This window comes from Lonchura striata, chromosome 9 (genome assembly GCF_050655825.1).
Source record: "Lonchura striata isolate lonStrDom1 chromosome 9, ASM5065582v1, whole genome shotgun sequence".
Classification (NCBI taxonomy): domain Eukaryota; kingdom Metazoa; phylum Chordata; class Aves; order Passeriformes; family Estrildidae; genus Lonchura; species Lonchura striata.
The window spans coordinates 24,696,044-24,723,165 of record NC_140711.1 but is presented as its reverse complement, the minus strand read 5'-3'; the positions used below and the strand labels follow the sequence as shown (position 1 = coordinate 24,723,165).

Sequence of the window (27,122 nt, the reverse complement as noted above, 5' to 3'; positions counted from 1 at the left end):
CCTTACTTTCAATATGTATTTATCATTTACTTCTCAGTAAATGAGTGAGTGTAGTTCATGTTGTTTGGGGAATTTAACACAAGATGTTCTGTGCTATGCAATAGCACAAACGCACTCACAATAGATGGAAGGTCACAGAGCTTCTGAAAGGCTCAATCTTTGTTCTGCACCACCTACTCAAAACAATACATGTTAGAGGGCTTGGAAAAATTGATCCAACCCCAATGAGCAGATGACTGAAAGTCCTTCTGGCAGTCTGATGTAGGAGAGATCTTAGAGTGGTGCTAAAATTGAACAAGATTCTGGTAACAGCCAGCATCAACACCCAGTTTTAGGGAGAGCAAAAAGTGATGCCAGGTTATGTTACTGAAATGTCAGCATTTGTGATCAGCACCAGAGTATATATCTTTATTTTCCCTTTGTGATGCCCTTGTCTCCAAGCTCTCCAAGTTGCATGAATAGAGAGGATTCCTGATACTGAAAAATGCACCCAAAACACTTGTCAAGTTTTTGTTAGCCATTAAGGGCTATGAAGTCATTTGAGATTTTTTTTCCAAACAAGAGACACTTCTTCTACAAAGAAGTTGTGGCAGAATCCCTGGACCATCAACTCTGCTGTGCCTCTGGTTTGGGATCATGTTTTTGCAATCAAATGCCCACAAGAAATTCTGCTATTTCAAATAATTGGTCATGCTTATTTCTGTGCTTTACAAATTTCTGTGCCTATGAACCTCTGTGGGTTGGGCACTCAAGTGGAATTTTTCAAGACTAACTTCTAGACTTTCAGTTTGGACACTCACTACTCTGTAGTTGAAAGGGAACTAGTTTCAAAGAGTTTCTATAGGCTGTGGGATGATGTGTTATGGTATGTGATACGATGGGGAAGTTCCTTAGAGGGCTGATAGTGTAAACCCCATAATATGCTATGAAAGCCATATTTTAAGTGTGTGCCTGATAACAGAAAGGGTCTGCAATTCTTGGGTTTTTTTTTTTTCCTGTGTGCTGGGTCCTTCCTGTCCTTCCCTGCTGTAAGTGTTTGTGCCATTCCTTGTAGGACTCCGAAGGAGGTCTCTACGTGTGCATGAACACGTTCCTGGGGTTTGGAAGGGAGCACATGGAGCGGCATTACCGGAAGACAGGACAGTGTGTCTACCTGCACCTGAAGCGACACGTGAGACAGGTGAGACCTGTGCCTTCCCAGGGAGCTACCCCAGCACTCCTCCTGCCTCTTGTGCCATTTGGGTAATGCAATTTGAACACACACCAAGCCCCGAGTGACTGAAATGCACACAGTCATATCTGGGGCTGGCTATCAAATCCAGGTGTTGGATCCCAACCAGTCCTACAGCTTCAGTTCTGAGATGAATCAAAAGCCCTAAAGAGTCAGACCTTAAAGGCAGCTCCTTCCTGACTTGCACTGATGCTTTTCACTTCTCATTTCTGTGCATCACATGCATACTGTCTGCATGTTATGTGCACATTGTACATAGCCAAATACTTTTCTGAAACCTGCCTTTCAAGAGTGCAGTGACTGGGTTTGGCTCAGATTTGGCTGGAAGCTGCTGATTTCTATTTTTCACATGAGATTTCATCTCAGGGTGACAGGACTCCTTTTCATCCTAAGATTCCTGTACAGTTAAACCCTGACTTGGTCTGGGATCTTTAGCTTAGCTTAAATTAATGCTGGATTCTAGACACACACGCTTGGCCCTCATTTAGCCTTTCCCCACACATGGGTGTACACGTACAGCCTCATGTTTCCTGCTCTTCCACACCATCACTGCATGTCAGCAGTCACCTATAACCTGTGCTTTATAACCTCTGTTTGTCTGTGGTTTGTCTGGAATCTTTAAAAGACTCTTAATTACTTCTGACCTGAGCTATAAGGAAGGCACTGGGTTTGCTTATAGCTCACTCTCCCATAAGCTCTGCCTCTGTTGGCAAGTTAGAGGGCTTAAAATAGCTGCTTGAGTGGGTTAGAATCCTTGTTTCTCATTCTCCAGCAAGGCTTCCCCTGAGTGATGAAGGCCTTGAGTTATGTAAAGTGCCCTGACCACTTACCTTATTTCCAGCGGAGGGCTGTTCATATTTTATCAGAATTACAAGTGAGGTGGATTGCATGTCTTCCAGGATGAGATGGTAGATGATATACTTTAGGATTGCCTTTCCTTCTAAGAGCAATACCAACATTTTCCTTCACTCTCTTAACTGAGTTTTTGCAGAGCCTACTCTGGTTTTAGCAATGGTTCTTCTGACTGAATTTAACACTCCTGAAAGATGCTATCTAGAGACAGGTGGGCAGAAATCCTGTCAGCTTTCCTTGTATATAACTTCCTTCCACAAGTTCAGGTAAATTTGGGTTAAAATGAGGCCTCAAAAATTCCTTTCCTGCTAAAGATTAGGTTGAAGAACTCCAAAATGGAGAAACAAATATCCCAACTGTTGTTTGATGTTTAAAACCCCTTTGATTGAAGAAGGTCAGTGGGTCCTGATTTTCTCTGGGTGAATCATGATGTAGCAGAGGGGCTGACTCTGTGTTGTTAGGTGACAACACATTGGTTCTCTGGGTCATGGGGCAGGAAACAGGGTTTGACTACACAGTGCAGGTGAATATTTTATCATCTAATAGGGCTCATAGCCAGGATTCCTCATATATTAACTGTAGATTTCTTTTTTCTTTTTTTTTTTTTTTTTTTTTTTGCCATGACTATTTTCTTCTTAAGTGCTATCCATGTTTTCCTTTGAGCAATGTGAAACATCAAGTGTTTTATGAAGTGTCTGGCACATGCTGCATTGTGGTTTTGGTTTTGGAAGCCAAGTTTTTAATGGTGTAGGATACAGTAAAGCCAAAGGCATTGGATGTGCTATCTTAAGATTCTTAGAGTGAGGCTGCTATTCCTGCCTGTGGTTCCCTTGGCATCATCCTTGCAGGATGCACTGCATTGCTGCAGAAATCCCAGGTTGCTTCTCAACATGTTTGGAATAAATGTAATTTGTGTATCTTGTCACAATTCATTTAGAAAATGAGGGTCACATCTTCAGCCTGCTGGCTCAAGTACAGCTGGAGCATCTGCCCATGGCAGCTCAGCACCAGAGGCCTCTGCTGAATCACCAGAGATGGGCACAAGTGCAAGTTATGGAGCACCCCCATGTAAATTCCTAGCTAAATAAAGGAAATGTATTTTTATTTTTCCTTTTCCACAGAGTTACATTATACAGAATTTTTAAAGCAGCCTCTTCTGTGTAGTGTATGACTTTTATACAACTGCCTGCTGGGTGCTGTTCGTTTCCAGGCAGAACTTCAGCTTGGTGCTGTAGTGGTAACTCAGCCCTGCTGAAAACCCTGGGCAGAGAAGCACCAAGATTTCCTAGAGGGATAGGTTTCTGGATGTTATCCAGGGATGATGGTGTTAGAAAAAGTGAGAGACAGCAGAACAGGCTGCACTGTCACCTTGTCCAAGGAGCATCACAAATGGAATTTAATGCCACTGCTGATGCCTCGTGTCACTCCCATTTGTTGGGTGTGTCACATCTGTTAGAAACAAAAATGGATTTGTGAATGGAGAATGTTTTCAGTGATTTCTGACAAGGTAAAAAAAGCAGACTGTCAGGTTGAGGTTGTGGGTGTTTCAGAAGTATTGAGCAGCTTTGATTCTGATGCATTTCAATTTGGAAAAATCAAACTGAAATCATTGTCAGCCTGAGTTGAATATAAGCACTCCATGTGAATTCTTTCTCTTTGAAATCTCTAGTCTTAATGACTTTCACAATATCACACTTGGTAACATCAGAATTCAATTGGAGCTTACTAGTATTGGAAAAAAAAAATTTTTTTTTTTTTTTTTTTTTTTTTTTAGTTCTGGAAATATGCTCCTTGGAGAATGTGTAATTTATTCATAATGCATTTGCAATTGGGTTATGTTGTTTCTTGCTACTGCTTTTAAAAAAATATTTTAAATTTAAAATAGATTCCTGGCTACTTCCTTCCCACTTGTTAAATTCCAGTAGCATTAAAGAAAGAAATGTTCTGCATGTTATTTTCAGTTGATTGAGGAATTTTTATTTTTACTTGAACTGCTGGAGTTGCAACCCTGACTTTTCCCTAGGGCTTTTCTACGTGGATAATGGATTCTGTTCTTAAATGCAGCCAGGGGCTGTTTGTCAGCATCTGCTCTTTCTAAGAATGGAAAATTTTCCTATGATGTATAAGACCTCACTGACGATTAAAGCAGTTTGCTTAGGCCAGAGCTTTAATTTACATGGTGAGGGGAACCACCCAAAATATGTGACCCTTTTGCCTGCAGAGGGGCAGAGGCGAGCATGAACTTTCCCTGTAGGCTGACAGGTTCTTGGCTGCTTTTTCTCCACCTGTTGTATCCCAATATTATTATTAAAAAAAAAAAAAAAAGTTGCCTAACAACCTTGCCAGTTACACTAACATTACACACTACATCATGCATCGTGTTGGCACCAAATAGCCACAGAGGCTTTTTTGATTTAATTTGATTTAATTGTGCTGTTTAATAAACAGCTTAAGGAGTAAGTGCATTGGCTTTGACATTTCCTCAGTTAGTTGTGTTTTCCCTTGTAGTCTGAGGTATTCTGAACTGGAAAAGTAGTGCAACTTAATCTCATTTGGAAGTTACTGTTCTCTGCTATGGTGTTTAAATTAAAAAATACAACAAATCCCCCACTAAACAATTGCTTGAGTGTTGTTGAGTTTCCTCCATACTTCCTAATATTTAGAAAACATGGTGGTAATTTGGATTAATGGAAGCAGAAATGACAGAAAGGGCATTTTTTTTCTGGAGAGAAGAAAATGAACCTAAGGAACAGATCAAAGTAAAGTGGTCCTACTGGAATTAGTTATGAAGGGTTGAATCCTTTATGCAGATAATAGCCTTTTCTTCTCTCTAATTCAGTTTAGTCATTAAGAAGTGCTGTTGGGGATCTAGTGGCGAGAGGTTTGAGGGGTGCTGGGTGTCCCTGCCCAGGTGACAGAGCAGCTGCCACCCGTGGTGGCTGTGGGACACCCTCTGATCAATTGCCAGCAAGCCACGGGTGAAGGACTTGGGTGGGAGCTCCCTCTCTCCTCGGGGTGCTGGGCACTGAGCAGTCCCAGTGTCAGAGGAGAGCAAAGAGCATTTACACTCTTGCTCATCAGGGACTGTGGCTTGATAGGAGGGGTTGGTGCAGACTTTCTGTTGTCTCACTTGATGGATATTTAATCATTTCTTTCTCTCTTTACAGAAGGTACCAGGAGCATCTGGTGGAGCTTTACCAAAAAGGAGGAATGCTAAGCTATTTTTAGGTATTGTGAGCAGCTGCTTTCACACAGTCCTTTCCTGACCCTGCCTGCATGTGGACTTGGGTTCTGCCCACCATTGTGTCTGGCTCTGGGGCTCCTTTTGGGTTTTCGTTTCCTGCTGTTTGTTTTTGTTTTCTTTTTAACTTTTGGTTCTAGATTGTAAAGTTGTTCCATGCAAAAGGTAATTCTTAACCATTTTGGTGCATATTGAAAGAGAATATGTGTATGTATGTATACATGAAACATTTTAATGCAAAATAGATCCTCAACTACTCTGAAACAGTCTAGGCTTTGAAAGGCACTTTTTTACTAATTCTGTCCATTCTCTCTCTCTGGAATTTCCACAAAGCACTCTTTTATTAGAATGTTGACCCATACTTAATGTTTTGGTATATTAGGGCCTCAGTGTGGCTCTGTTCTGCTCAGCAGCTGGTCATAGGAAGGGTTGTTACCATTTTAAAGTTGTTACACAGGTAAATGTTCTTCAGTGATGTTGTGGTCTCTCCTGTAGTGAATGCAACTGCACATACATCATGAGCATCTCTAATTCTGTTATTTCCACATAAGTTCTATTCCCTTGCTTCATGGAAAGCAGTTTTCTTACCATGCCCATATCATCCAAAATCCATTTATTCTTATTACCCAGAAAACCTGAGGGACTCATAAATATGGATGAGGAGAATGTGATGAAAAGTCTGTATTTTCTCTTCTCCCACAGCTTGTGGTATTTCTCCAATTCATCTATTATTTATTGTCTCTGTATTAATAGTGAATAGTGAATTTTTCTTCAGGTAATGAAAAGGTGAAATGTTTTCTTTACAATTGCCAGCTCTTACAACTAAAGAGAAACAATAGAATGACCTTGTGTTGGAATTGCTTTGATTTGTGGAGTGTGTCCCTAACAGGCCTTTGCAGATTGTGATTGATTAAATTGTTGTTGTTAGTGTAAGTAAGTCTTGCAAGGAGGCTGAGAAAGAAAAAGGACTGAAAATGAGTCATAAAAAAGCTAGACTTGTAGGAAGAGAGCATTACATCACAGATGCTGCTCTAAATGTCATTTACTGCCAGTTTACATTGAAAATCATGATTGTCACTGGATGCTGATAGAATAATTGGTTCAGAAGCAAAGCTGGCTGCAGTGCAGCAGTACTTGTACAGTGTTAGCAACATGAGTGTAAATACAAAGTACAAAAGCACATTCAGATTTTGTTCTTGCTGATCTTCTGAATACACCTGAAGGCTCCTGTCACTGAGGCATGCCAGCACAAAGGCAGAGGGTACTCTCTCTGATGTGCCACGCTGAAATCCTCAAATTCCACCCTTGTGCATCAGCATTTTGTTCCCTGTGAGTAGGTCTTGAGCAGCAGTTCCAAGGGAGCTCCTGAGGGCAGTGCAGTTTCACTGGGGTGGGTTTAGGACATGGATCTATCACCATTTAATCCAGCACTTCTGGAATCTAATGCACTTTTAAAAATGTATCTCATCTGGTCTATTGTTCTACTGCAGTCTGCATTGCAGCCCCTGCTGGCTAGAAGTAAACTGGTATCAGGTCTGCTCTGTTCCTGGAGGCAGTATTTCCATGCTTCCAAAAGCATTGTGTCCACTTCTTTGGATCAGCAGATGTTACTGGTTTTGGCCATGCTTAAAGGCAAGAACAAAAAATTATTCCTGTCCTTGTTCAGAGCCGAAGAATCAAAAGCACAGACAGGTAGCTGATTTGAGCATTTTGCATGTGACAGCAGCAGGGGTGGTTAGCAAAATTTAGTGTTTTATCTCTTAATTCAGCGTATTTTTCCTTGGTTCAGAACTGCTGATCTCATCTAAACAGGTTGTTTTAATTCTGTCTTTCTCGTTGTGACCCTGGGCACTACCACAGAATGGTTGGGGTTGGAAGGGACTTCTGGAGATAATCAAGTCCAATCCCCTGCTGGAGCAGGTTCATGTAAGACAGGCTGCACATGGTCCTATCCAGGCATATTTTTAATATCTCCAGAGAAGGACACTCCACAAACTCTCTTTGCAGCCTGTTCCAGTGCTCTGTCACCCTCAAAGTAAGGAAGCTTTTCTTATTTAGATGTAATTTCCTGTGTTTCAGTTTGTGCCTGTTGTGCCTTGTCCTGTCACTGGGCACTGCTAGAGAGAATCTGGCCCCACCTTCTTGACACCTGTCCTGAAGATATTCTGTGCCCTGATAAGATTCCCTCTCAGTCTCTTTTCCAGACTGAACAGGCCCAGCTTGTCCACATGAGTGAGATGCTTCAGTCCCCTAATTATCTTTGTAGCACTCCAGTGGACCCTCTGCATCAGTTCCTTGTCTTTCTCAGGCTGGGGAGCCCAGAACTGATGCAATACTCCAGGTGCAGCCCCACCAGGGCAGAGTAGAGGAGGAGGATGATCTCCTTTTTGGGCCCCCAGGAAACCACTGGCCTTCTTAAAGGACACAAGGGCACATTGCTGGCCCATTTATCCTGAATTTATCCTGCCTGGTATAACCCAGGTATGTGATCTGCCAGGTAGGGCTTGCCCTGGCAGACAAAACCAGACAAGGATCAGTGGCTAACTCCAGCATCCCACTGTTCCTACGTGTCTATCAATAATTCCCTGAAGGCCCAGAGATTTAAGCTTTGTGTACAAAGTCAATCCAGTTTGGGCATTTATTACATTGCTTATTATAATCCTCTTTGATGTAAAACTATTAAAGATACTAAACCCTTTTCAATCTCCTTAGTATTAGGAAAACATCTTTTGGATGCTCATTGATTGCTTTCTAGCACTGCTGCTCTCTAGTCAGTGCAATAGAAACACAGGCTGCTTGGGCCACTCAGCTGCAATATTTATCTTTCCCTAAATGTGGAAAGATTCACAGCAAAGTGTGTCTGCCTGTGCACATGTGCATCAAGTTCTGGGCACGTTTTGGTTTGGTTTTCTTTGGAGAAGGCTGGAGGGTGTTGGCTGTGAGTGTTCTGTGTAATCAGGAAGCATAACAGCATTGTTTATTGAAATGTATGAACTGCCTTTAATCTGGCTGGTTTAGGTGTCGCTAGACAGTGTGGACATGACAGCTTTGGCTCAGGCTGTGCAATGGTTCAGGGAATTTGGGGTGATATTTAAAGCAGACTGTCTTTCTTATTCAGTGCCTTTTGTGTGAATAAGAAAAACTTGGTTAATGGGGTGTACTGTGATCATCTTACAAGCTTCTGGTCAAAAGGGGTAGCAGAATTGGGGGAAGATTCTTGTGCTGAAGGGATTGGAGGTCAAATTTTTACCATAATTACCAGCAGAGTCTCCCTGAACATATTGTCCCAGGAGTTACCAGCAGAGTCTTTCAGAATGTTCTAATTATGAAGAATTAATGCAATGTAAGTGGTCTGAAAAGGGCTTGAACTGAAGAAACAGAATTTGCTGGCTGATTTAAAATTACCTAAGAGTTAAATCTAAAAGTGATTTTTAAGGTGTTACTGAGTAACTAAACAATGGATGAAGTAGCTGAAAGATGAAAAGAGTACAAGAGAGGTGCTTGGACTGTGTGTGCACAGGGATGTGGTCCCAGTTACCTGTTGCTGCTTAGAGAGGTGGTTCTGAGAGAGAGATGGGGTGAATGGTTCTCTGAAATGTCAGCTCAGTCTTCAGCAGCAGTGGGAGGTTTTAAGTGGAACACTAGTAAAGCAACACTTTATATTTTGTTCTCTATCATTTTGCTTTAGAAATAGGAAGCAAACCTCTCTTTTGAGTAGTGAAACTGCATCTACACACAGTATTCCCCCCTATTTCCTTCTCCAAAACCAAACTAGCAAACACCATTCCCCCTAATTCCCAACAAACAAAACACCTCAGGCAGATATTTGCACTCTGCATTGAGGGATCACCCCACTTTTGCTTGGTTCTGGTGCCCTCCTCCTGAGCATCTGTGGGTCCATGCCAGAGCCTGGACTCCTGCTTACACAGAGCTGGCAGAGTGACTGTCATAAAACTTGTCCCTAGACAGATGTCCTGTCTCAGATTGGTTACCAGAGCATCATCTGCCCCTGCAGCAAGCTGTGGCAGCTCTGTTTTGAGCAAAGCCAGGGCTAACTCAGACCATCAATTAAAAGTGTTTTGAAGTCCTCAGATGAACAGCTCTGTCAGCAGATCTGTGATTGCTGCTGGGAAGAGTATCTGTGACACACAGCAGGTCTCAGCAGACCTTGGAAAGGAAAACTTCCACTTGGAGAGTCTGGGAGAACTTGCAAACTTGCTGATCTTTTCCTGGATGGCACCTCCCTGCTGATGGCAGTGGATGGACTCATGGCTACTGTTCCAAGTGTAAAGACCACTCCTAAGAGTGCCTGGACTGGATTTGACCACAGCTTCACTTTGTTCTCCCAGGTCTCATAGGCAGGAGCAGAACCCTGTTTGCAGTAAGGATGTTTTTGTTTGGAGAGCCTCTGAAGAGGATTTTACCATGAGTGGTTAAAGTTTAGATTTATGTGAGTAAGCAGAAATAGAGTGGCTGTATATGTAAATTAAAAGTTGCGATGTAGGAGAATTTAAGCATTTCCTGACAATATTTTTGCAATTTAGTCCAGTAAGACAGTGCATATTCCCCAGCAGCAGCAGTAGGACTGATTAGCTGTTGCTTTTTAGCTTTGTCATGTATGCTTGAATTGAGTACAGGATGGTGAGCAGATACCTTACACTAATAGACTCTTAATAGTTTACTGGTTTGGGTAGAACTGTGAAAATTAGACTAGGTCAACACAGGCTAATGCTGCTGTCAAAAGAGATCTGAATTTGAATTTTCATGGTTTAAGCAAGTTTTGCTTGCTTAACATGTGACTGTGCCAGAAATGCAAGGGATGAGGTCCTACCTTGTAATAGGAGCAACATAATGCTTTGGAGATGTAGCAAGCAACCTGAATGTTCTTTTACAAGTAGTGAATCCCCCAAATAATCCTTGTAGAAAGTCTTACTTTTCATTTTTCTGAAAACTAAAATGTTATGACTTAAAAAAATTTAAAAAAAAAATTCTTCTGTTTTATAATTCATCTGATGAAGTTAATATTTTTTAATTTGCCTGAAAAAAAACCAACTTAATGGAGTAGCTTATAGTTTGCAAAGTGCTGCTGCTGCAATTCACTATTATTTAGAGGCAGGAAGAAATAGTTTGATTTAAAGACCCAGGTCTCCCAAGTAAATACAAATTTGTCCATTGCTTTCAGCAAGAGCAGGATCAAGCCCAGATTCCTAAGATGTCTTTCTAGGGTTTCAAAATTAGTTGTAGGTTTGCTAGTCAACACCCTCATTCAATTTTCACATTTGCATTCCCATTCACACGCACACAGACACATCCACATGTGCAGGAAATCCTGTTCAGGGGTCCTGTCTGGAGTCTTTTATGCCCCTATTATTAGTGCAGTCAGTTGGTAACTTGTCTAAATCTGATCTGGCCACATCCACTCCTTCTCTTCCCCTCTGCTGGGTTGGTTTCCATTACAGTGGTGTCTCCCAGCTGCTGTTTTCAGTCAGTTCAGCAGCAGCACCTTCTCACCATCACTCAGTGATGCCTTGTGAGGTGCAGTGCATTTACTCTACTCCCCCAAAATAACAGTGCCAGCTGAGCCTCTGCTTTGAGGTGTCTGCTGCTTTGCTTTGCCTGCCCTCCCAACACAACACAACCTGTGGATATTTGGTTTTGGTGGCCAAAGAGCTGAACTGAGGCTGTCAGAAGGCATCAGAAAGGTGTTACTCCACTGGAAGGGAAACAATGACCATCCAGCTGTCACTCCTTGGAAGGATTGCAAACTGGCTGGCTGTCTTGTGGCTCAGTCTCAGAACTGAGTAAAGCCCTTTTGTTTACCTTCTCCTCACAGTGCATCTTGGAAGAGCATCCTTGATCACAAAACAACTTTGGATGAAGTATTGTGCTTGAAAGTTCATACTCTTCAGTGTCTTTAGTGGTAATTTTTAATCAAATATGCTCCTTTTGCATGTAGATTTCACCCTATTCCTTTTTCCTGTAGTTACTCTTAGTCCTTCCTAAAATTCTGCACTATAAACTACCTGCAGACTGCACAGGATGCCCAGTGGCTTCAGGGTCAAATTCTGTCCACATTTAGTGTGGGCTCCATTGCCTTCTAAAGTCACAGTCATCTGTTTTTATTCCTTCTGCCCTCATGATATCTCAGCCTTGCTGGCCCTTGCACAGGCACGGAAAACGAAATGCAGGTACAATTTCTTACTAAACTTAACAGCTATGTCTCTCAAGCCAAAATTTAAAAATATGAGTGGTGATCTGGGTGTTTTCAGGTGACATCATTAAGGGGTCCTTCTGAATGTCCCTAAAAGGGATTAGTTTATATGGTCACCTGTATGGAAGGATTTCAGTCTGTGATCTTAGAAGTCCATCCACTCTTATTTACTGGCCTGGATCCTGGGAAATTGTCTTCAGAGTGAAAAGGCAGTGCCTTTTAATTCCTAGTCAGAGGGAGTAGGTGTTGGGTGGAAATGTACCACTTTTAGGTGGCCACCTTCAAGAGGGGAATTTTAAATCCTCATGGTGTTTCCCGGGTCTGAAGCTTTGTGCATCCTTTAAAATGACGAGTGGGTGCTGCCATATTGGTGTGCCAGGCAGAAAGGGTCCTGTGCTGGTGGGGCACTGTTTTCTGCTTTTCTGCTGATAGGAATGGCATGAAGCCTGAGCAGGTGGGAAGGAAATTCCCTTCCCTGCCCATTGCACACGGGAGGCTGGTGCTCCCAAGCGTATGAAGTCCTTAGATGACAGCAGACGATTGCTAATAGGATTCTCTGTCTTTGCTGCCTGGATCGCTGGTTCAGCTGCAGGTCAGGCAGCAGCGCTGAAGTCTCTGCTGCTGTCTGCCTTGGGAGATGAGCTGCAGTGTGTGTCCAAATTCTGAGCACAGGCAGCCACATCGCTGCTGTTTCTGTAAGGGTGCTGTAAGTTACTGTCCAGAGCACAGGGCAGTGCGGACCCGCGGGTCACACACGTCCCCAGGGCCCGGGGCGCCGTGAGCGGGTGCCAGGTTCCTTCTGGCGGCTGCGGCCCCTGTGTGACCACAGCCCTGCCAGAGCTCCCACTGCCCCCAAACATGAGCTTTTATCCTCTCTGGAGAGCCTCTCTCCTGTTCAGCAGGTGGTCAGTACTTTTGGCTTTGTTGTGCTGGCCATCAGATTTCTGGCATTAAGTGAAAATCCCCCGAGATGCGTTGCCGTGTGCACCATCAGCTTGGAGAGCCTCAGTGTCCTTGTTCCACAGAACAGAAGAGCTCTTAAAAACTACAGCTGTGGAGATTCACTCCTGTATCAAACCCAGGACTGTAATACAGACTAAGAAAGAAGCCTGGAGTAAAGTGAGGGATCATCATGAAAATGGTGTGATTTGGGGAATTAGTAACGAATTAATACATTCTCTAAAAATGTCATGCATTCAGTGTGAGAAAATGTTCTTGCTTTTGTGTCTATGTTGAGCTGATGAGAAAGGGCTATTTTTGGTTGCTGCTGAGAGAGAGTTCATGTTGCTGGAAATCACTAAGAATGGGTGTTGTCACCTCAGGGCTGGCTGGTGCAGCAGGTGAGCCAAGAGTTGATGTTCCTCTCAAGAGCTGTTCTTTCCAGGTCAAGTTAAAATATATTTTGATACTTGTTTTATCATTTCTGTTGCTCAATCTGTTACTGCTCTCTGAGTAAATAGAGAGCTGAGTTTTCTGAATCTGGCTTTTGTCATCCTCACCTCTCTCCCAAACATACATTTGAGATTTCAGGCATTCCCAGGCTGCAGTGGTTGCTGCCAATGCTCGTTTAGGATTGAGTGACTCATTAAGCATCTGCTTGTACTAGGGGGAGAATTAAGAGCCAGCTTTGGCTACTGCTCACACATCTCATTTTTTGGTTGAATCTTATTCTGTCAGTGACTGGTACATCAGAATACAGTGGATCCCACATGTCCAGATGGGAGAAGGATCCAGAAAACCCCATTGTTGCCTGGGCAATTCTTGCAGTTGAATCTTGCAAGATTTCTGACATCTGCATGTTTGGTTTTCACTTAATTTTTCTAGGGAGAACAAAACAAGGTTTTACTCAGTCTTGTCACTATGTGATAATTAATTATTAATTATATTTTTTCATGAAGCTAGAGACACAAACTCTAGCCATTTAATTCCCAATGTACGCTTCTCCTTCTCTCTGTGTCCACATATTTCTGGGCAAACATTTTAGCTGATGTTGCTTGGTTAAGACTCATATTTAAGAAAATAAGTCACTCTTACACTGGAAGGAAAATGTACACAAACACTGTGGTGGAAGGCTTGATCTTCAAAGGAAAGCTTTAGTAGCTAATGAGTGCTTTTAAAATAAATAGTTGCCCTGATTAAAGAGTGGAGATAGCAAGAGAGGGATGATGTTGTTACTGCACTTGCTGTAGCTATTTGAGACTATGGATGAGACACAGGAATACTTCCAGCCATGGACATCTTTATGGGAGGAAAGGCCACAGGTCCAAGATGGATGGGAGCCACAGCACGTTTCAGACAGGTCTGTGATCTGGAAAATATGGGGTGCTCTTTTTATTTGTCCTCTGCAATCTGGGCATGTGCAGTGCAACCTGGTCTCCATGCTTTATAGCATTTCAAGATTCTGGGTAAAAAGCACAGCAGTATGGCATCCTGATTTTGTCCAAAAGGAGCAGAATTTTGTTTGCTGCTTTGCAGAATGCAATGTCTGCAACAATGCACTGATTGCAGAAAGACCAAACCAACTGTACCTGTGATTTGGGATGGCATTAAGTGGAGATTTTGGTCCTCAGAACATTCTCTTGAAGGATGGTGAGATTTTAGTTTGGATCAGGGTTTCACCAATATTTCTAGCTAGAGAAACAGCTGGCTGATGCCAGGCAAGCAATGTTTATAGTGGTACCCCTGTCACAGTTCTAGAACCTTGATCATGGGACAATCTCCTAACTTTGCCCATCTTGTTTTCCAGATCTGGAGATAAGCAGTGACCTCAACAGCGATGACTTTGAATATGAGGATGAAGCAAAACTTGTTCTCTTTCCTGATCACTATGAAATCTCACTACCCAACATAGAAGAGCTACCAGCACTGGTCAGTGAGTGTGTGGAAATGGTCATAGGAATTGTCTCCTCTTTCTGTTTTTGTCAAGGTGTTGACTTATGTTTTCTTATGTGCAGTGCTTGTTTGAACATAAAAATTGTTCTTTACCAGCTATAATGGAGTCTCAGTCATTTTTAAAAGTGATATTTGCCTTTGTTTCATGCATTTCCTTCTATCTCCTGTATTTCTTCCCTTATTATGGTGCCAGCTTGTCCTAGGAAAGCTCACATAGCACACGCGCTTACTCTCCTGCTAAAATAATGACGACAGTTTAGAAGATTAGATGCATATTTGAGTATATAAATAGTCCTACTGATAAGCAGTTCTGTATGTGGTTAGCAATAGGCTGAATGCCAGGTTCTGTCCAGTCACTGAGTCGTGTCAGGCTTTGACTGACATCCATTTGTCTTCCAGGTGACGATAGCTTGTGATGCACTGCTCAGTGCAAAATCACCCTACAGGAAGCAGGAACCTGACTCCTGGGAAGAAGAGCTGCAGGCATCTAAACATGCTAAAACACTTGTACAGTTAGACAATGGTGTTAGAATTCCCCCCAGGTGAGGGCAACAAGGTTTGTTCATCGTAGGCTCTCTAATTCAGTCCAGGGTAACTGAACTAAAGGCAGGAACTCAGCCCACGGTTCCCTTGGGCTCTGGGCTGGACGTGTGGGTTGGTTTGGCCTGAATGGGAGATCAGAGCTGCCTCCTGCCTTACATATTGCTGCTGATTGTCCCTGTTTGTCTGGCAGTGGTTGGAAGTGCTGCAGGTGTGACCTGCGGGAGAACCTGTGGCTGAACCTGACGGATGGCTCCGTGCTCTGCGGGAAATGGTTCTTCGACGGCAGCGGGGGCAACGGGCACGCCACGGAGCACTACAGGGAGACAGGCTATCCCCTGGCTGTGAAGCTGGGAACCATCACTCCTGATGGAGCAGGTCAGCTCTGGGATCAGCTTCCTTCTGTGCAGGAGGCTGACAGTGTGTGTCTACTGCCAGCTGGGTTTGTGCTTCTAGTGCAAGAGTTTGAGAGTGTGAAAGGAAACTCTGTGAGTCTGTGGATGTTGATCAGGGTTGAGGGGAGTGACACACACTCCGTTCTGAGAAAGCCCATACCTGTTTTATCTGCTGATTATATATTTTCTATTAATATTTTTGGCGTGTTTGCATAATACTAGGCTTATAACAAGAATGGTATTAGTCTGAAACAAGGCACTGGAGAAACAATATTTTTTAGTTCTGCTACATTCCTAGGATAAATGGTTCAGTTTTTTGTAACAAAGAAACAACAACAGGGTAATGATCTTTTTAAATTTAGAAGTCTGTTTGTAATAGCATGTATGGGTTTTTTAAGCATAGTGGAAAATCCTCTTTTTGCTTGTTGAACGAAATGTTGCTGAAACAGTCTAATGAACACTCATCTTCATGGGGCTGCTGTGATGCTCGTTTGTAAAATGTGTGATGATCTTGAGAGGGGAAAAAAGCTGTAGCTGTATCCTTGTTTGCATATTATCCAAGTGGGATGTTCTGCAGTGTTGCTGCAGAGGGGATTATGGTGTGTGAGGATTAGATAGAATAAAAACATGAGGAGCTGAAAGAGTCGTAAGCAAAGAGATCTTTTGTTGCAGCTGCATGGAGAAGTAAAAATGGAAGAACACATAGCATGATTATATTTTGGCTTCAGTGCTTATGACTACAGAGATGAAAAATTGCTGTTTAGAGCAGCCCCTTTTTTTAACAAGCATCAGTTGAGAGGTTTTCTGAGTCCTATTCAATGTTGAGGAACGGCAACTGTAGTCAGATTCAACCAGCTGTGCCACAGAAACACTAAGCAAAAACCATTTTTTTTTCTCTCCCAGATGGAATGTTGTTTCCTTGCACAAGCCCGACCTTGGGTGATTTCTATCCAAATCTCTCAGTTAATGAAGGTGTTTAGGATTTTCCCATCTGTAGCTTTCAACTGCATCTACGCAACAAACAGGATAGTCTGTAGTGGGTTTTTTTCAGAATTTTTTCTTTTCTTTCCCATCTTTAGCAGCAATACTTGTTTCCTTATGGCTTCTGTCCCTGTGCCTCCCACTGATCAGCTGCTTCCTCTCTTATGTGGCCTTTGGGATAACAAAGGACAGGCTGTCATCCTTCCCTCTGAATGAGAGGCACCAGCTGTTCTCCACAGACCTTTGTTCTTCTGGATGATGTTTACTTGGTTCCCTATAGAAAAGTCTTCCCTCCCCCAACCTTCCTTGTTCCTTTTCAGTAATTATTCTGTCTCTGATCTATATTTCTGTAGTACACATAACCCCTCAATGGGGCTGGGTGATAGATGAGCTTCAGGAAAGAGGCTCTGTGGCTGATGGTGACACAAAATCTGTCTGTTTTCTGCTTCCCTGGGTTAAAGGTGATGAGATGATGGTACAGGAGTAATAATCACTGGTCCCTGCCCTGACATAATTTATTCCTTTTTCACAGCAGTGGGAAGGAGAAGGAGGTGGTGTCAGTATTCCACTGACACTCACCCCACGTGTACACAGAGGAGAGCTCTTTGTCTTGCCCTGAGAAATCTGGGCTGTGCACACTCTGAAAGGTTCCTGAGGTGTTAGCCCCACTTTGTAGCATTCTGTCAGCAGACACATCTGGGATCAGGGCAGAGATTGAACCAAGCTTCTCTTCCACCCTTTTACCTCGGACAGGACACAGCAGGGATGGGATCCTGAGCCACTTCTTTCTTTAGGAATGGTGTTACCTGTTACCATGTAAGGAGAGATGTCTGCAGAGTCAGAACAGGTGTAAATCTTGAGCTGTGGAAGAGAATGAAGTCAAGTAGCATTTACATTTTTATTTTCTTAAAATAATATGAATCATAAAGACTATTATCAGGAAAATACTGTTATCAGGAAAAAATTTTCCACCCAGGGGATGTTTTGGTACTGGAAAAATCTCCCTAGGGAGCTGGTTACAGCACCAAGCCTGAGTTCAAGATGTGTTTGGGCAATGATGGGATCTATCTCAGGCCCATGGTGGGATTCTTTGTGCATCCTGCACAGGGCCAGGAGTTGGACTGGATGATACTGATGGGTCCCTTCCAACTCAGCATATTCTATGAATTTTTTTCTCTGTTTAATAATATTCTGTGTTGTCTGTCTCAGATTTATCTTGGTGGGTTTTTCCCCCCTTTCACTCCTCCCTTTTTCTCCTTTATCACTCTAATGACACCACGTTCTTTCGTGTCACATTCACTGACTTGTCTACATTCCTCATCTACCACAGTCTGTGTGACAGAATTGCACACCTGTGTTTGGCAGCTCTTATCTTCTGTCTTTGATTTTTTGAAACAAGTGAATTCTGTCTTTTTCCCATGAATTTAAGCTACACAGCAGAAAGCACTGAAGGCATGAGCTGGCCTTGAGCACAATATTAGTCTCATGCTCTACTTCTGCTGCTCTGGGCCAGTAGTCCCAGATGATTTGCTCTCTGCAGTTGCCAGAGCAGAGGGAAAACAATATCAAAAGCTTCCACACTGAAAGCAGTCACCCAATCTCAGTTGCTGTGTAATCTCACTCCACTGGGGGTTTGAACTTTCTGGGATCATCTGGCTGTGCTGTGACCTCACCAGACTGCTATGGAACGTTGTGATGTGTGTGTGTGTGGATGGACAGTCATGTCCTCTGGGTGCATTTGCTACCACACACTGCAATTCCAGCAGATGGGCAGCTACAGCCACGCACATGCCACAAAGGTCATGGGCAGCAGTGTTAGTGGGGCATCTGCTGGCTGATCAGCAGCTGGCAGCACAGCTCAAAGCACAGCTCCCTGCCCAGAGAGGTTTTCCATAGGGCTGGTCAATGTTAAAAGTTCATGTTTGAGTTCTTGGCTAACCTTCAATCACTCATTTCAGTGTGGGTTTGGTACTAGCAGACATCAGGAGAATGCCTTTTGTTAAAGGGGATGGGCTGAGTCAAAGTCAGGGTCTGTGGCTGCCAGGAGAGGCCAGGGTGAGGAGCTTCCAGAAGTGATATTTGTGCTGTGAACAGCCTTTATCTGTGCTCCAGATATCTCCTCCAGTGTTTGCTTCTCTTCCTTTCTTCTGGCTAAGCTTTCTCTGTCAGCCTAGGTCTGGTCTTATGGAGCAAGGTCACTGTGAGAAACTGCTGGGCATGAAGGGAATTTACCTGGGGAAAATGCAGAGAGACTGGCACAGGGGTTCTGGATTTTGGTATGAGGAGACACTAAAGCAGTCATTGACTACAGAGGTAGAGAACTGGTGAGAGAAAGGATGGAAAGCCTGTTCAAGTCTTACAAGTGCATGTCTTACGACTTGTAGCCTTGTATGATGCCTACAGCTTTATTGTTATTTGTTCATGTGGGTGAAACCTGTTCTGAACTCAGTGTCATTATAGGACTTGATAGGTAAACTCTAAAAAAAGAATGTTTTTCCTCTCAATATTCTTGTCCTTCTTTTGGATTTATTAAACTTGGTTTCATATTGAAAATATCATCCTTAGACATACTCCTTCCCTTCACAATCTGAACTTTGCCCTGCCAGAATGTTTATGAGCTTTTGCTTAAGGCTATAAAGGTCTGTCATAGAGAACTGAAATCTGAATCTCCTGTACAATAAAGCAAGGCAACTCAGCCTTTCTCCCTAAACCCCAAGGTTAGATTAATCTTGGAGGTCCTACTCAGTGGTGTGTAATCAAAAAAAAACCCCTCATTATTCTAATAAAGAATTTCTCTGTTCTTTCTGCATCTCTGTGTGAAAAGGGCAAAAATGGATTTCTTAAACTGTATTAAAAATTAAAATACCATTGTCAGTAGTGATTTGGTGTGATACACTCACAGCTTTAATGGATCTTTCTGTATCTAGTAGCTCTACAAAAATTCATCATCTCTTGTTGTCATGTTCAAAATGTGGGCTGGCTTTGCATGCCCTGTTCCTTGCTTTCCCTACAAATTGCTTATTTTGGGGAGAGGAAATACTGTGATCCCTATAAATGTTTTTAGGTTTTAACACTGTGGAGGCATATAATTTCTTTTGAGGAAAGTGCTTGAGGTGATTGTGTTAAGATATTTACTGAGCTATGTGTTTGTCTGTGCACTTCTCTGCTGGCCAGAACCAAACTTGGAGAATATGAACAAGGCATTTGTATGGGCAGCCCTGTGCTGAGAGTGCAGTGTTGGTAAACAAGGAGAGGGGATAGCCTTTGATACTGGGGCTCACTGGTTTCTCTCTGCTTTTGCAGATGTCTATTCCTTTGATGAAGAGGAGCCGGTTTTAGATCCACATATAGCAAAACATTTGGCACACTTTGGAATTGATATGCTGCAGATGCAAGTGGTAGGAAATCCATCTTTTGTTTAGCTTGTTGTTCACTTCTTTGTTCACTTGGGGGTGGGAGAGAAACAGCAGAAGAATGACACCTGTAGCTTATTTGTGATTCCTTCAGACTGTTATGACACTATTCAGTTTTGTAAAGTTCAGCCAGCTAATGTGGGGATTGTTGTCTGAGTTCTGAGTAAATCATTGCTCTCAAATCCAGAAATTCCCTTCTGAAAGAGGTACCTTGTGTTCTTTAGTTTACATATTTCACTTTTCCTGTGTGATGTACCATTTGTCTTCAAGATGAAAAACCTCATTCAATTAAAGAATGTCTGGAATATTTAATTACAGTGAGTGAAGGAAAGCCTATCGAATGTGTGAACAGATACAATTCATTAGCAAAAAGCTAAGCAATGGATAAGTTAAAAAGTGGCTGAAAGTTATGTAAATTTCAGTTTAGGTTTTCTCAATATATAAAAATATATAAAAATATATAAAAATGAGAAAAAAACATTCTCTCAAGTCTAGAAAACAGCATGTCAAAGGCGTGACATCCTATGAAGGGACTGGGGAAAAAGGATTCTCTGTGTGTGTCTGTATTAGTAAAGAAGTGCTTCTAATAACTTGTGTTTTAGTGGATGTTGATTCCAGTTCTCTTTAAATGGTGTAGGAGATCAGAATGGGATATGCTTATAAAGGCAGGTGTGGTTTCTGTGGTTGTGTTGGTTTTTTGTTTGGTTTGATTTTTTTTGTTTTTTGGTTTTATTTTTTTTTTAACCCAAGCATATAACCTAGTATCATTGCCTGGAGAACATGAAAATGTTAAAAAGGAACAAACCTGCTACTGGTTAAGTGTATTTCATTTTCCAAGTGGTGAGAATAATTGAAATGATAGAGAAAAAGTTTCTTTTATCCGAATCATTCTGGAAAGCCTGTTTTACTCAGAGCCTTGAAAACCTAGTCTTTGCTGTTGCAAAGGTTTCACCTCTGGCCTTTGCCTGTACAATTCTTTGAGAAGTCACAGAGCAGTGCCAGCAGTAAATGACACTATGGTGACCTGCACCTACAGGCTGAAGGCTGACTGTAAAGGGGAGAAACTTCAGTGTCACAAATTATTGGCTTTTACCATTTGAAAGAAGGGAAGAGTTCTTGGATCTGCAGCTTTTCATGCGGTTTATTTGTTATGAGCAGCTTGTAGAGCAGCAGCTATTCCTGACCATTATAAATGAAATGGGAAACCTGAAGAAATGCAGTGTTTGGTGCTGAGGCTTGAGGTCACAGGCCTGAGAGAAGTGAAGCTCCCAGCTGGGGCTGAGGTCACGACTGGGAGCACTCAGTGCCAGTGGCTGTGCTGAAGAGCTAAGGCTGCATTGGAGGAACAAACTGCTGGCTTTCTGACCCTCATCTTCCCCTACATGCAGGATTTACCTCCCCTTGCTCTTCATTTCTTGGAGTACAGCTCACAAAGTTGATGGCAGCAGCATAATTATGGCAGAAGTTAAAGAGACTAAGATGAAAATCTTGTTGCTTTCAGACAGAGAATGGGCTAAGAGATAATGACATAAAGCCAAGAGTTTCAGAATGGGAAGTGATTCAGGAAGCTGGTGTGAAACTCAAGCCCATGTATGGCCCAGGATACACAGGCATGAAGAACCTGGGGAATAGCTGCTACCTCAATGCTGTCATGCAAGCCATTTTCAGCATCCCAGAGTTCCAGCGAGCGTAAGTAGCTCCAAACTGCTTCTTGTCACTAGCTGCTGCATCCATCAATTCATTGTTTTTCTAAGAAAAATGGTGATTAAATTTTTGTCTCGCCTGCAGGCAGGTGTCTTTCAGTCAGCTCAGTGGCTGCTTGAAGGATTTAGTGATTATTTTAGTCTGTTCTGGAAAAGGCTGGAACACAAAACCCAATCTGCCTTTAAAGTAAAAACTTACTGTCTCAGCTTCAGTGGTGGGAAATAATTTGCCACCTTGGAAATTTGATGTCTTGGTCTCTGCTTTTTATATACAGATGCGGATATCTCTGCTTACCTGGGTATCATCAGTATCACATTAGAGGGTTTGTACTGGCCTGTGCCAGGAGTTATTCTGTGTGATTTGTGCCAAAAACTGGCACAGACATGTTGATATTTATCCATGCTAGTGAAAAACAGTGCACATGTTGCATGCAGGTCTGGCTAAAGGGAGGAACTATCAGAGGCACATTTTAATTAAAATTTTAAAAAATGACAAGAATAGTGTAAATGTATTCTTCCACTGAATAACTAAAAGAATAAAAGGACAAAAGCACAACAGAAAAATATTAAATACTCCTGACTGATCAAAGCTGAACACATCACTCCAAGGAGAGAAGCCTTTTTATAAAGGACAGTCCATGGTTTGAAATAAAATTCAGAGTACCATTTCCTTCCAGCATATGCTGGAAGTGAAGCTTTTAGATTTCGGAAAATCTCCCAGGTTTTCATGTTAGAAATTACCTTCTGGAGAAGAGGGAGAAAACTTGTGTTTATTTGCTTTGTTAGTCACATGGAGTACAGTTTGTAGATTTATTAAATGCCAGCTCTTCTACCTCCACCACTGAAAAATATCAAAATGAACTTTGTAAAGGAAGATTATTTTCCACAGCATGGTCCTGGGAGTTACCTGGAGGACTCAGAATAGTGACATACCATACCTACCCAGCCTGTTTTGTCCTGTGCTCAAGGGCAGCCAGTGCTCAGAGAGTGCTGCTGAATACTTCACTTTCCAGCAGGCTGGCTAGAATAATGTTTCCCTCAGTGTTATCAGAATGACTTTTCTTGTGAAACTCATTTGGAACGTTCTTTTTACATATTTTTGTCGTGATACTAACCTGAAGTTACTCAGTTATATTAATTGGGAGTAAAAAGTACACTGGTTCTCAGCTCAGCTCTGTGGTTTTGACCAATACCATCCTGCAGCTTTTGCAAGAGTAGGGAATAGAATGTAAATTCCAGATGGACAACACAGCCATATTCTTTATAGCTAGAAGCTTCCAAGTAAAACCTCAATGTCTATTTCTTTATTTCTTTACTATTATTTTTGCATGATAGAAGCACTCATTGGGGATAGACTGAATGACTCAGCTACAATATTTGAATGTTTCTGCTTTGTTCTTGCTGCCCAGGTATGTGGGAAACCTTCCACGAATATTTGACTACTCCCCTCTTGATCCAACACAAGATTTCAATACTCAGATGTAAGTGACATTTCTCAGTTATTTACTTGGTCAGGTTAAATAGAATCTAAATGATTTAAAGGCAGAGCAAAAGAACTCTTTTTCATGAGCTCAGAAGTGAGATACGGTACAGGGAGATTGAGATTTGACCACGTAGTTGCAGGTAATGATGGTTCATCAAGGAGTCAAAAGCAGTAAATTTCTTTTTGTGTTGTTTGAAGTAAGTCTTCTTTTCTGTTTTTCTCACGTTTGTTTCTACCCCTCCACTTTCTTCCTTACAGGGCTAAACTGGGACATGGCCTCCTTTCAGGCCAATACTCTAAGCCACCCATGAAATCTGAGCTCATTGAGCAGGTGATGAAAGAAGAACACAAGGTATTTGCCTGAGTTTGTACAGCCACTGGTAACTAGGTAAAAGTGATATCCTGAGAAAGGGGAACAGGTGCTGGGCATTGAGGAACACGTGTGGGTCCAGCATGGGTGGGATGCTTAGCAAGGTGGAATGTGAAGATTACTAAGTCAGGGATAAATTAGTCAGGCACTATTTGTGCAGTGCATCAAGGCAAGCACTGATAAAGTGCTCTGCTGCTCCAGTGATGAGTGCAAATGTTCACACAACTTGCAACCAATGTTTGTCTTCTCTGAGGAACAACAAGAGCAACAATGCTATGCAGAGAGTCCTGGAAGCAAACTTCTCAACCCTCTTTAAATTTCTGAAAGAAGTATAAAGAGCTAAAGAATTGTTTCCAGGAAGTGTCTGACAATACTCCACTTGATTTCAGGAGAAGGTAATGGAGATTAGGTGGTGCTGGGGGCTTTGGAGATGGAGGGACCACGCAGAGCCACAGGAGTAATGCATGCTTCTGCCATGGAGGGATGGTGGTGGTTGCCACAGAAACAGATATTTTCCTCTGCCTTCATCTATCACTTATTGACATAGGAATTTCTCCTGAAATCAGAATGCCAATAAGATTTTGGTCAGACAGAGCATCTGGTGCAGAGTAGTTTGCGTGGTCTGGAAGTCGTGTGTCTCCCAGGCAATTGCTTTGTACAGTGGCAATTCATTGTTTTGGAACAGAAAATGAATCCTGCTTGTTCCCATTAAATAAACTTCAAGGATAATCAGCACTGCACTGGGACAAAGGAATAGTGCACAGATTGCAGCAAACTCCATACATTGAATTATGTGTACTGACTGACCTGCTTTCCTAAATACATACAGGATGTGACTGGGATATACTGTGCTAGAAGTTCAGGGATCTGAATCCTTGGAATAAAGCTGCACCTCCATGTTTAGCTCAGCAGCCACCATTGGATGAGATATTGAGAACTCATTAATGACAGATGGTATAAAACTCTGTCAGGTTTTAGTAGGCATCTACTGACATTTAACATGTGTTCATTAGTTCAGTTTAATGAAGCTGAAGTTGCATGCATGAAGCATCCTTATCAAGAAATTCAGAGCATATATTAGGATTTGAAACAGCTTTTACAGCTTTTTTTTTTTTGCTTGTTGTACTGATGAATTGTTTACAGAAAAAGTCAGGTGTAGATATTTTCTCTATTTCTTCACTCTTGCAATACAAATCTTTGTTTCTTTCAGGTTGAGGATGCTTTTTTTTTGTTTTGTTTGCTTAGCATTTTAGACCTTAAATGTTTTTAAGTGCTTCTGCTTTGTGTCTATAATATCAATTATTAATTTTACTTTTGTTCCTTTATTTTTTTTTCCCTTCTACATGCAAAGAAGTTCTCAGTGTTTCTGAGCCTTTGGAATTCATCCAAAGTTTTGGGGAGTTGTTGCCTGTAAAAGCATTCATATGAGATCTCCAGTGGTCCAGCACAATCTATATTTAGCTAAACTGTTTTGCAACTGTTGATGGGGAAAGTATGCCAGGTATCCAATAAATATTCGTGGTGCTGTGGAGTTGAAAATTTTTACCACAGAAGTTTAGCCTGGAAATGGCAGCATTTTTCTTGGACCCACTTTAGGATTGAAAAGAGGCTGAATGCCTAAAGGGTCATCAGCCAGGGCTTGATTTTCTGCTTTGAGCTTTAACATTTCTTCTGGGTTTGGTTTTTTTTTTTTTTTTTTCCTTTTATTGTCCTTGGGGTGAGGTTGCAAGATTCAATCCTTTTTTTGCAGACTGTCACACATGGCATGCTCCTCTTCTTCCTGCTCAAGTGGCTGAGTACAAAGTGTAGAGGTGGAAACAAGGCTTGATTCCAAACTCGCTGCATTATACAGAATTGTGCCACATTTTTGCTTCTGGCATAGGAAGGAGTTATAATGTGAAGTTATAGTGCTTTGTAAGCACTTCTCTCTGGGGAGAGAGTGCACTTCTCTCCCCAGTCCTAGTTTTGATGAAAGGCAGCTGAGGACACTGAAGCAATGCATAACCCAGGATGCAGAAATGCCCAGAACATCTCTCTGTCCAAGCCATAGAGACTCTGTCTCTTGATGGGAGCCTTTAAGGATCATCTTGGCCTGATGTGGTTGGTGGTGTACTGCCAAAACTGGAAAAAGCATTTAAAAATTAGAATGTGCTTCTGATTTCAATGGGTCTAGGCATACTGCACCCTGGTGAAACAAAGAAAAAAAATTTACTCTTCCAGTATTTTATGCTCCATTTCATGCTGCTTTTTCTATTTTTATATTCATATGACAGTGCAAGAGTAATAAGGAATGAAATTGGCTGAGTTTTTAACAGCCTCTGAGAGCTCGTAAAGGTTATACTTTTGATTGGATTATCCAGAAAATTATTTGGTTTTATGAATGGTGAGGGCAAATTTGACTAATAGCTTCTGACCCTTCAAAAATGTTATTTGAAAGGCATAATAGCTAGGATCTGGAATGGTTGGAGAGGTTCTTAAAGTGGTATAAAGGATTAGAAAGTCAAAACCAGGACTGTCTTGGAAGCCAGAGATTTTCTAATTTAGAGCAGTTTGCTCCTGATGTAACTGAATGGCCAAAGGAAGTAAGTTATGGTTTTTCAACATGACCAACACCTGCAAATTGCAAATTCATGTCTGCTCATAACAACTCACCTGGGAATGCATGCTGCACACATTAGTTGTTCTCTGCTTGGTTCTGCACAGCTCTCTGGAAAGGTTTTGTCCTGAGGAAAGATGCCAGCTGACACACCAAAGTGCTTCAATGCTCTGGCACAGGGTTCTGAAAGCAACATCAAATGTTATATAATAATGTAGGCTTTCAGCCTTTCTGAAAACTACTAACCTTTAAAAACCTCCAGTAATCTCTAAAATGCCAATTGCCAAAGGACAGGTAGAGTGAGTTCTGTAGGAACTAAGCCATAAAACATATTCTAAACCTCCCCCAGATCTTGTTTCAGGACCCTTTCCATATTTATTAAAATGGAAAAATAGGTGAAATGGAAGATATCATTCCTCCAGTGCCAGAAATGGGCCATAGATAGATTTAGTGGAGTAACTTTGAGATATTTGGTTCATGATTTAATAAAAATTCCTTTTAAAATGGTTTTTCTCTCTTTATTTAGCCTCAACACAATGGAATATCTCCTCGAATGTTCAAGGCTTTTATAAGTAAAGGCCACCCAGAATTCTCCTCCAATAGACAACAAGATGCACAGGAATTTTTCCTGCATCTTATAAATCTAGTAGAGGTGAGAAAACCTGAATTGCTGCTTCTTTTTCTGGTTATATTAGATAATTAAGGCTAAACTCTTACATGAGTGGCTTATATTTTATTTGTATTATTTTTAGCCTTAGATATGTAGAAGGTGGGACTAATTACAATGTGTTTTGTTTTAGAAACATTTACTTTCTTAATTCTTCTTTACTTTAGACTCTTGCAGGATCATGAACAGGGCCAGTGGTGCTGATAACAAATATGAAGAGGTCAAGCTTCACTGTACAGGCTATAAGATTCATAAACATATGTGACCTTTTAAATTGCTGTTCCTGTTTACCATATTGAAGTGTGCCATGGAATATTAATGAATTGGGTATTATGATTATTATTGTTATTGTTCCAAATTCATATAATCGTTGGGAGCAAATTAATTACCCTGTCCAGCTGTTTTACAAATCCCAGCTGTATGTTATTGAATCATGGGAGGAAGGATTCCTCTGCTGAAAGCAGAGTGGATGTTTGTCAATGGAATATTTCTCTAAAAAGCTTTAGTTCCACCAAGCTCCAGCTCAGTGCTGTGTGTAAAGGAATCA

At 41.8% G+C, this 27,122-nt stretch overlaps 1 protein-coding gene across 1 annotated transcript in view; it reads left to right on the top strand.

Moving 5' to 3' along the window:
- USP13 (ubiquitin specific peptidase 13) overlaps positions 1-27,122 on the top strand; it is a 45,948-nt gene that overhangs the window by 8,588 nt on the left and 10,238 nt on the right. Inside the window, exons 2-11 of the mRNA XM_077785726.2 lie at positions 1,055-1,180; positions 5,251-5,311; positions 14,282-14,403; positions 14,827-14,969; positions 15,161-15,345; positions 19,647-19,741; positions 21,258-21,445; positions 22,869-22,940; positions 23,201-23,294; positions 26,435-26,560. Coding sequence (XP_077641852.1) covers positions 1,055-1,180; positions 5,251-5,311; positions 14,282-14,403; positions 14,827-14,969; positions 15,161-15,345; positions 19,647-19,741; positions 21,258-21,445; positions 22,869-22,940; positions 23,201-23,294; positions 26,435-26,560 — 1,212 coding nt within the window. The remainder of the gene's footprint in view (positions 1-1,054; positions 1,181-5,250; positions 5,312-14,281; positions 14,404-14,826; positions 14,970-15,160; positions 15,346-19,646; positions 19,742-21,257; positions 21,446-22,868; positions 22,941-23,200; positions 23,295-26,434; positions 26,561-27,122) is intronic.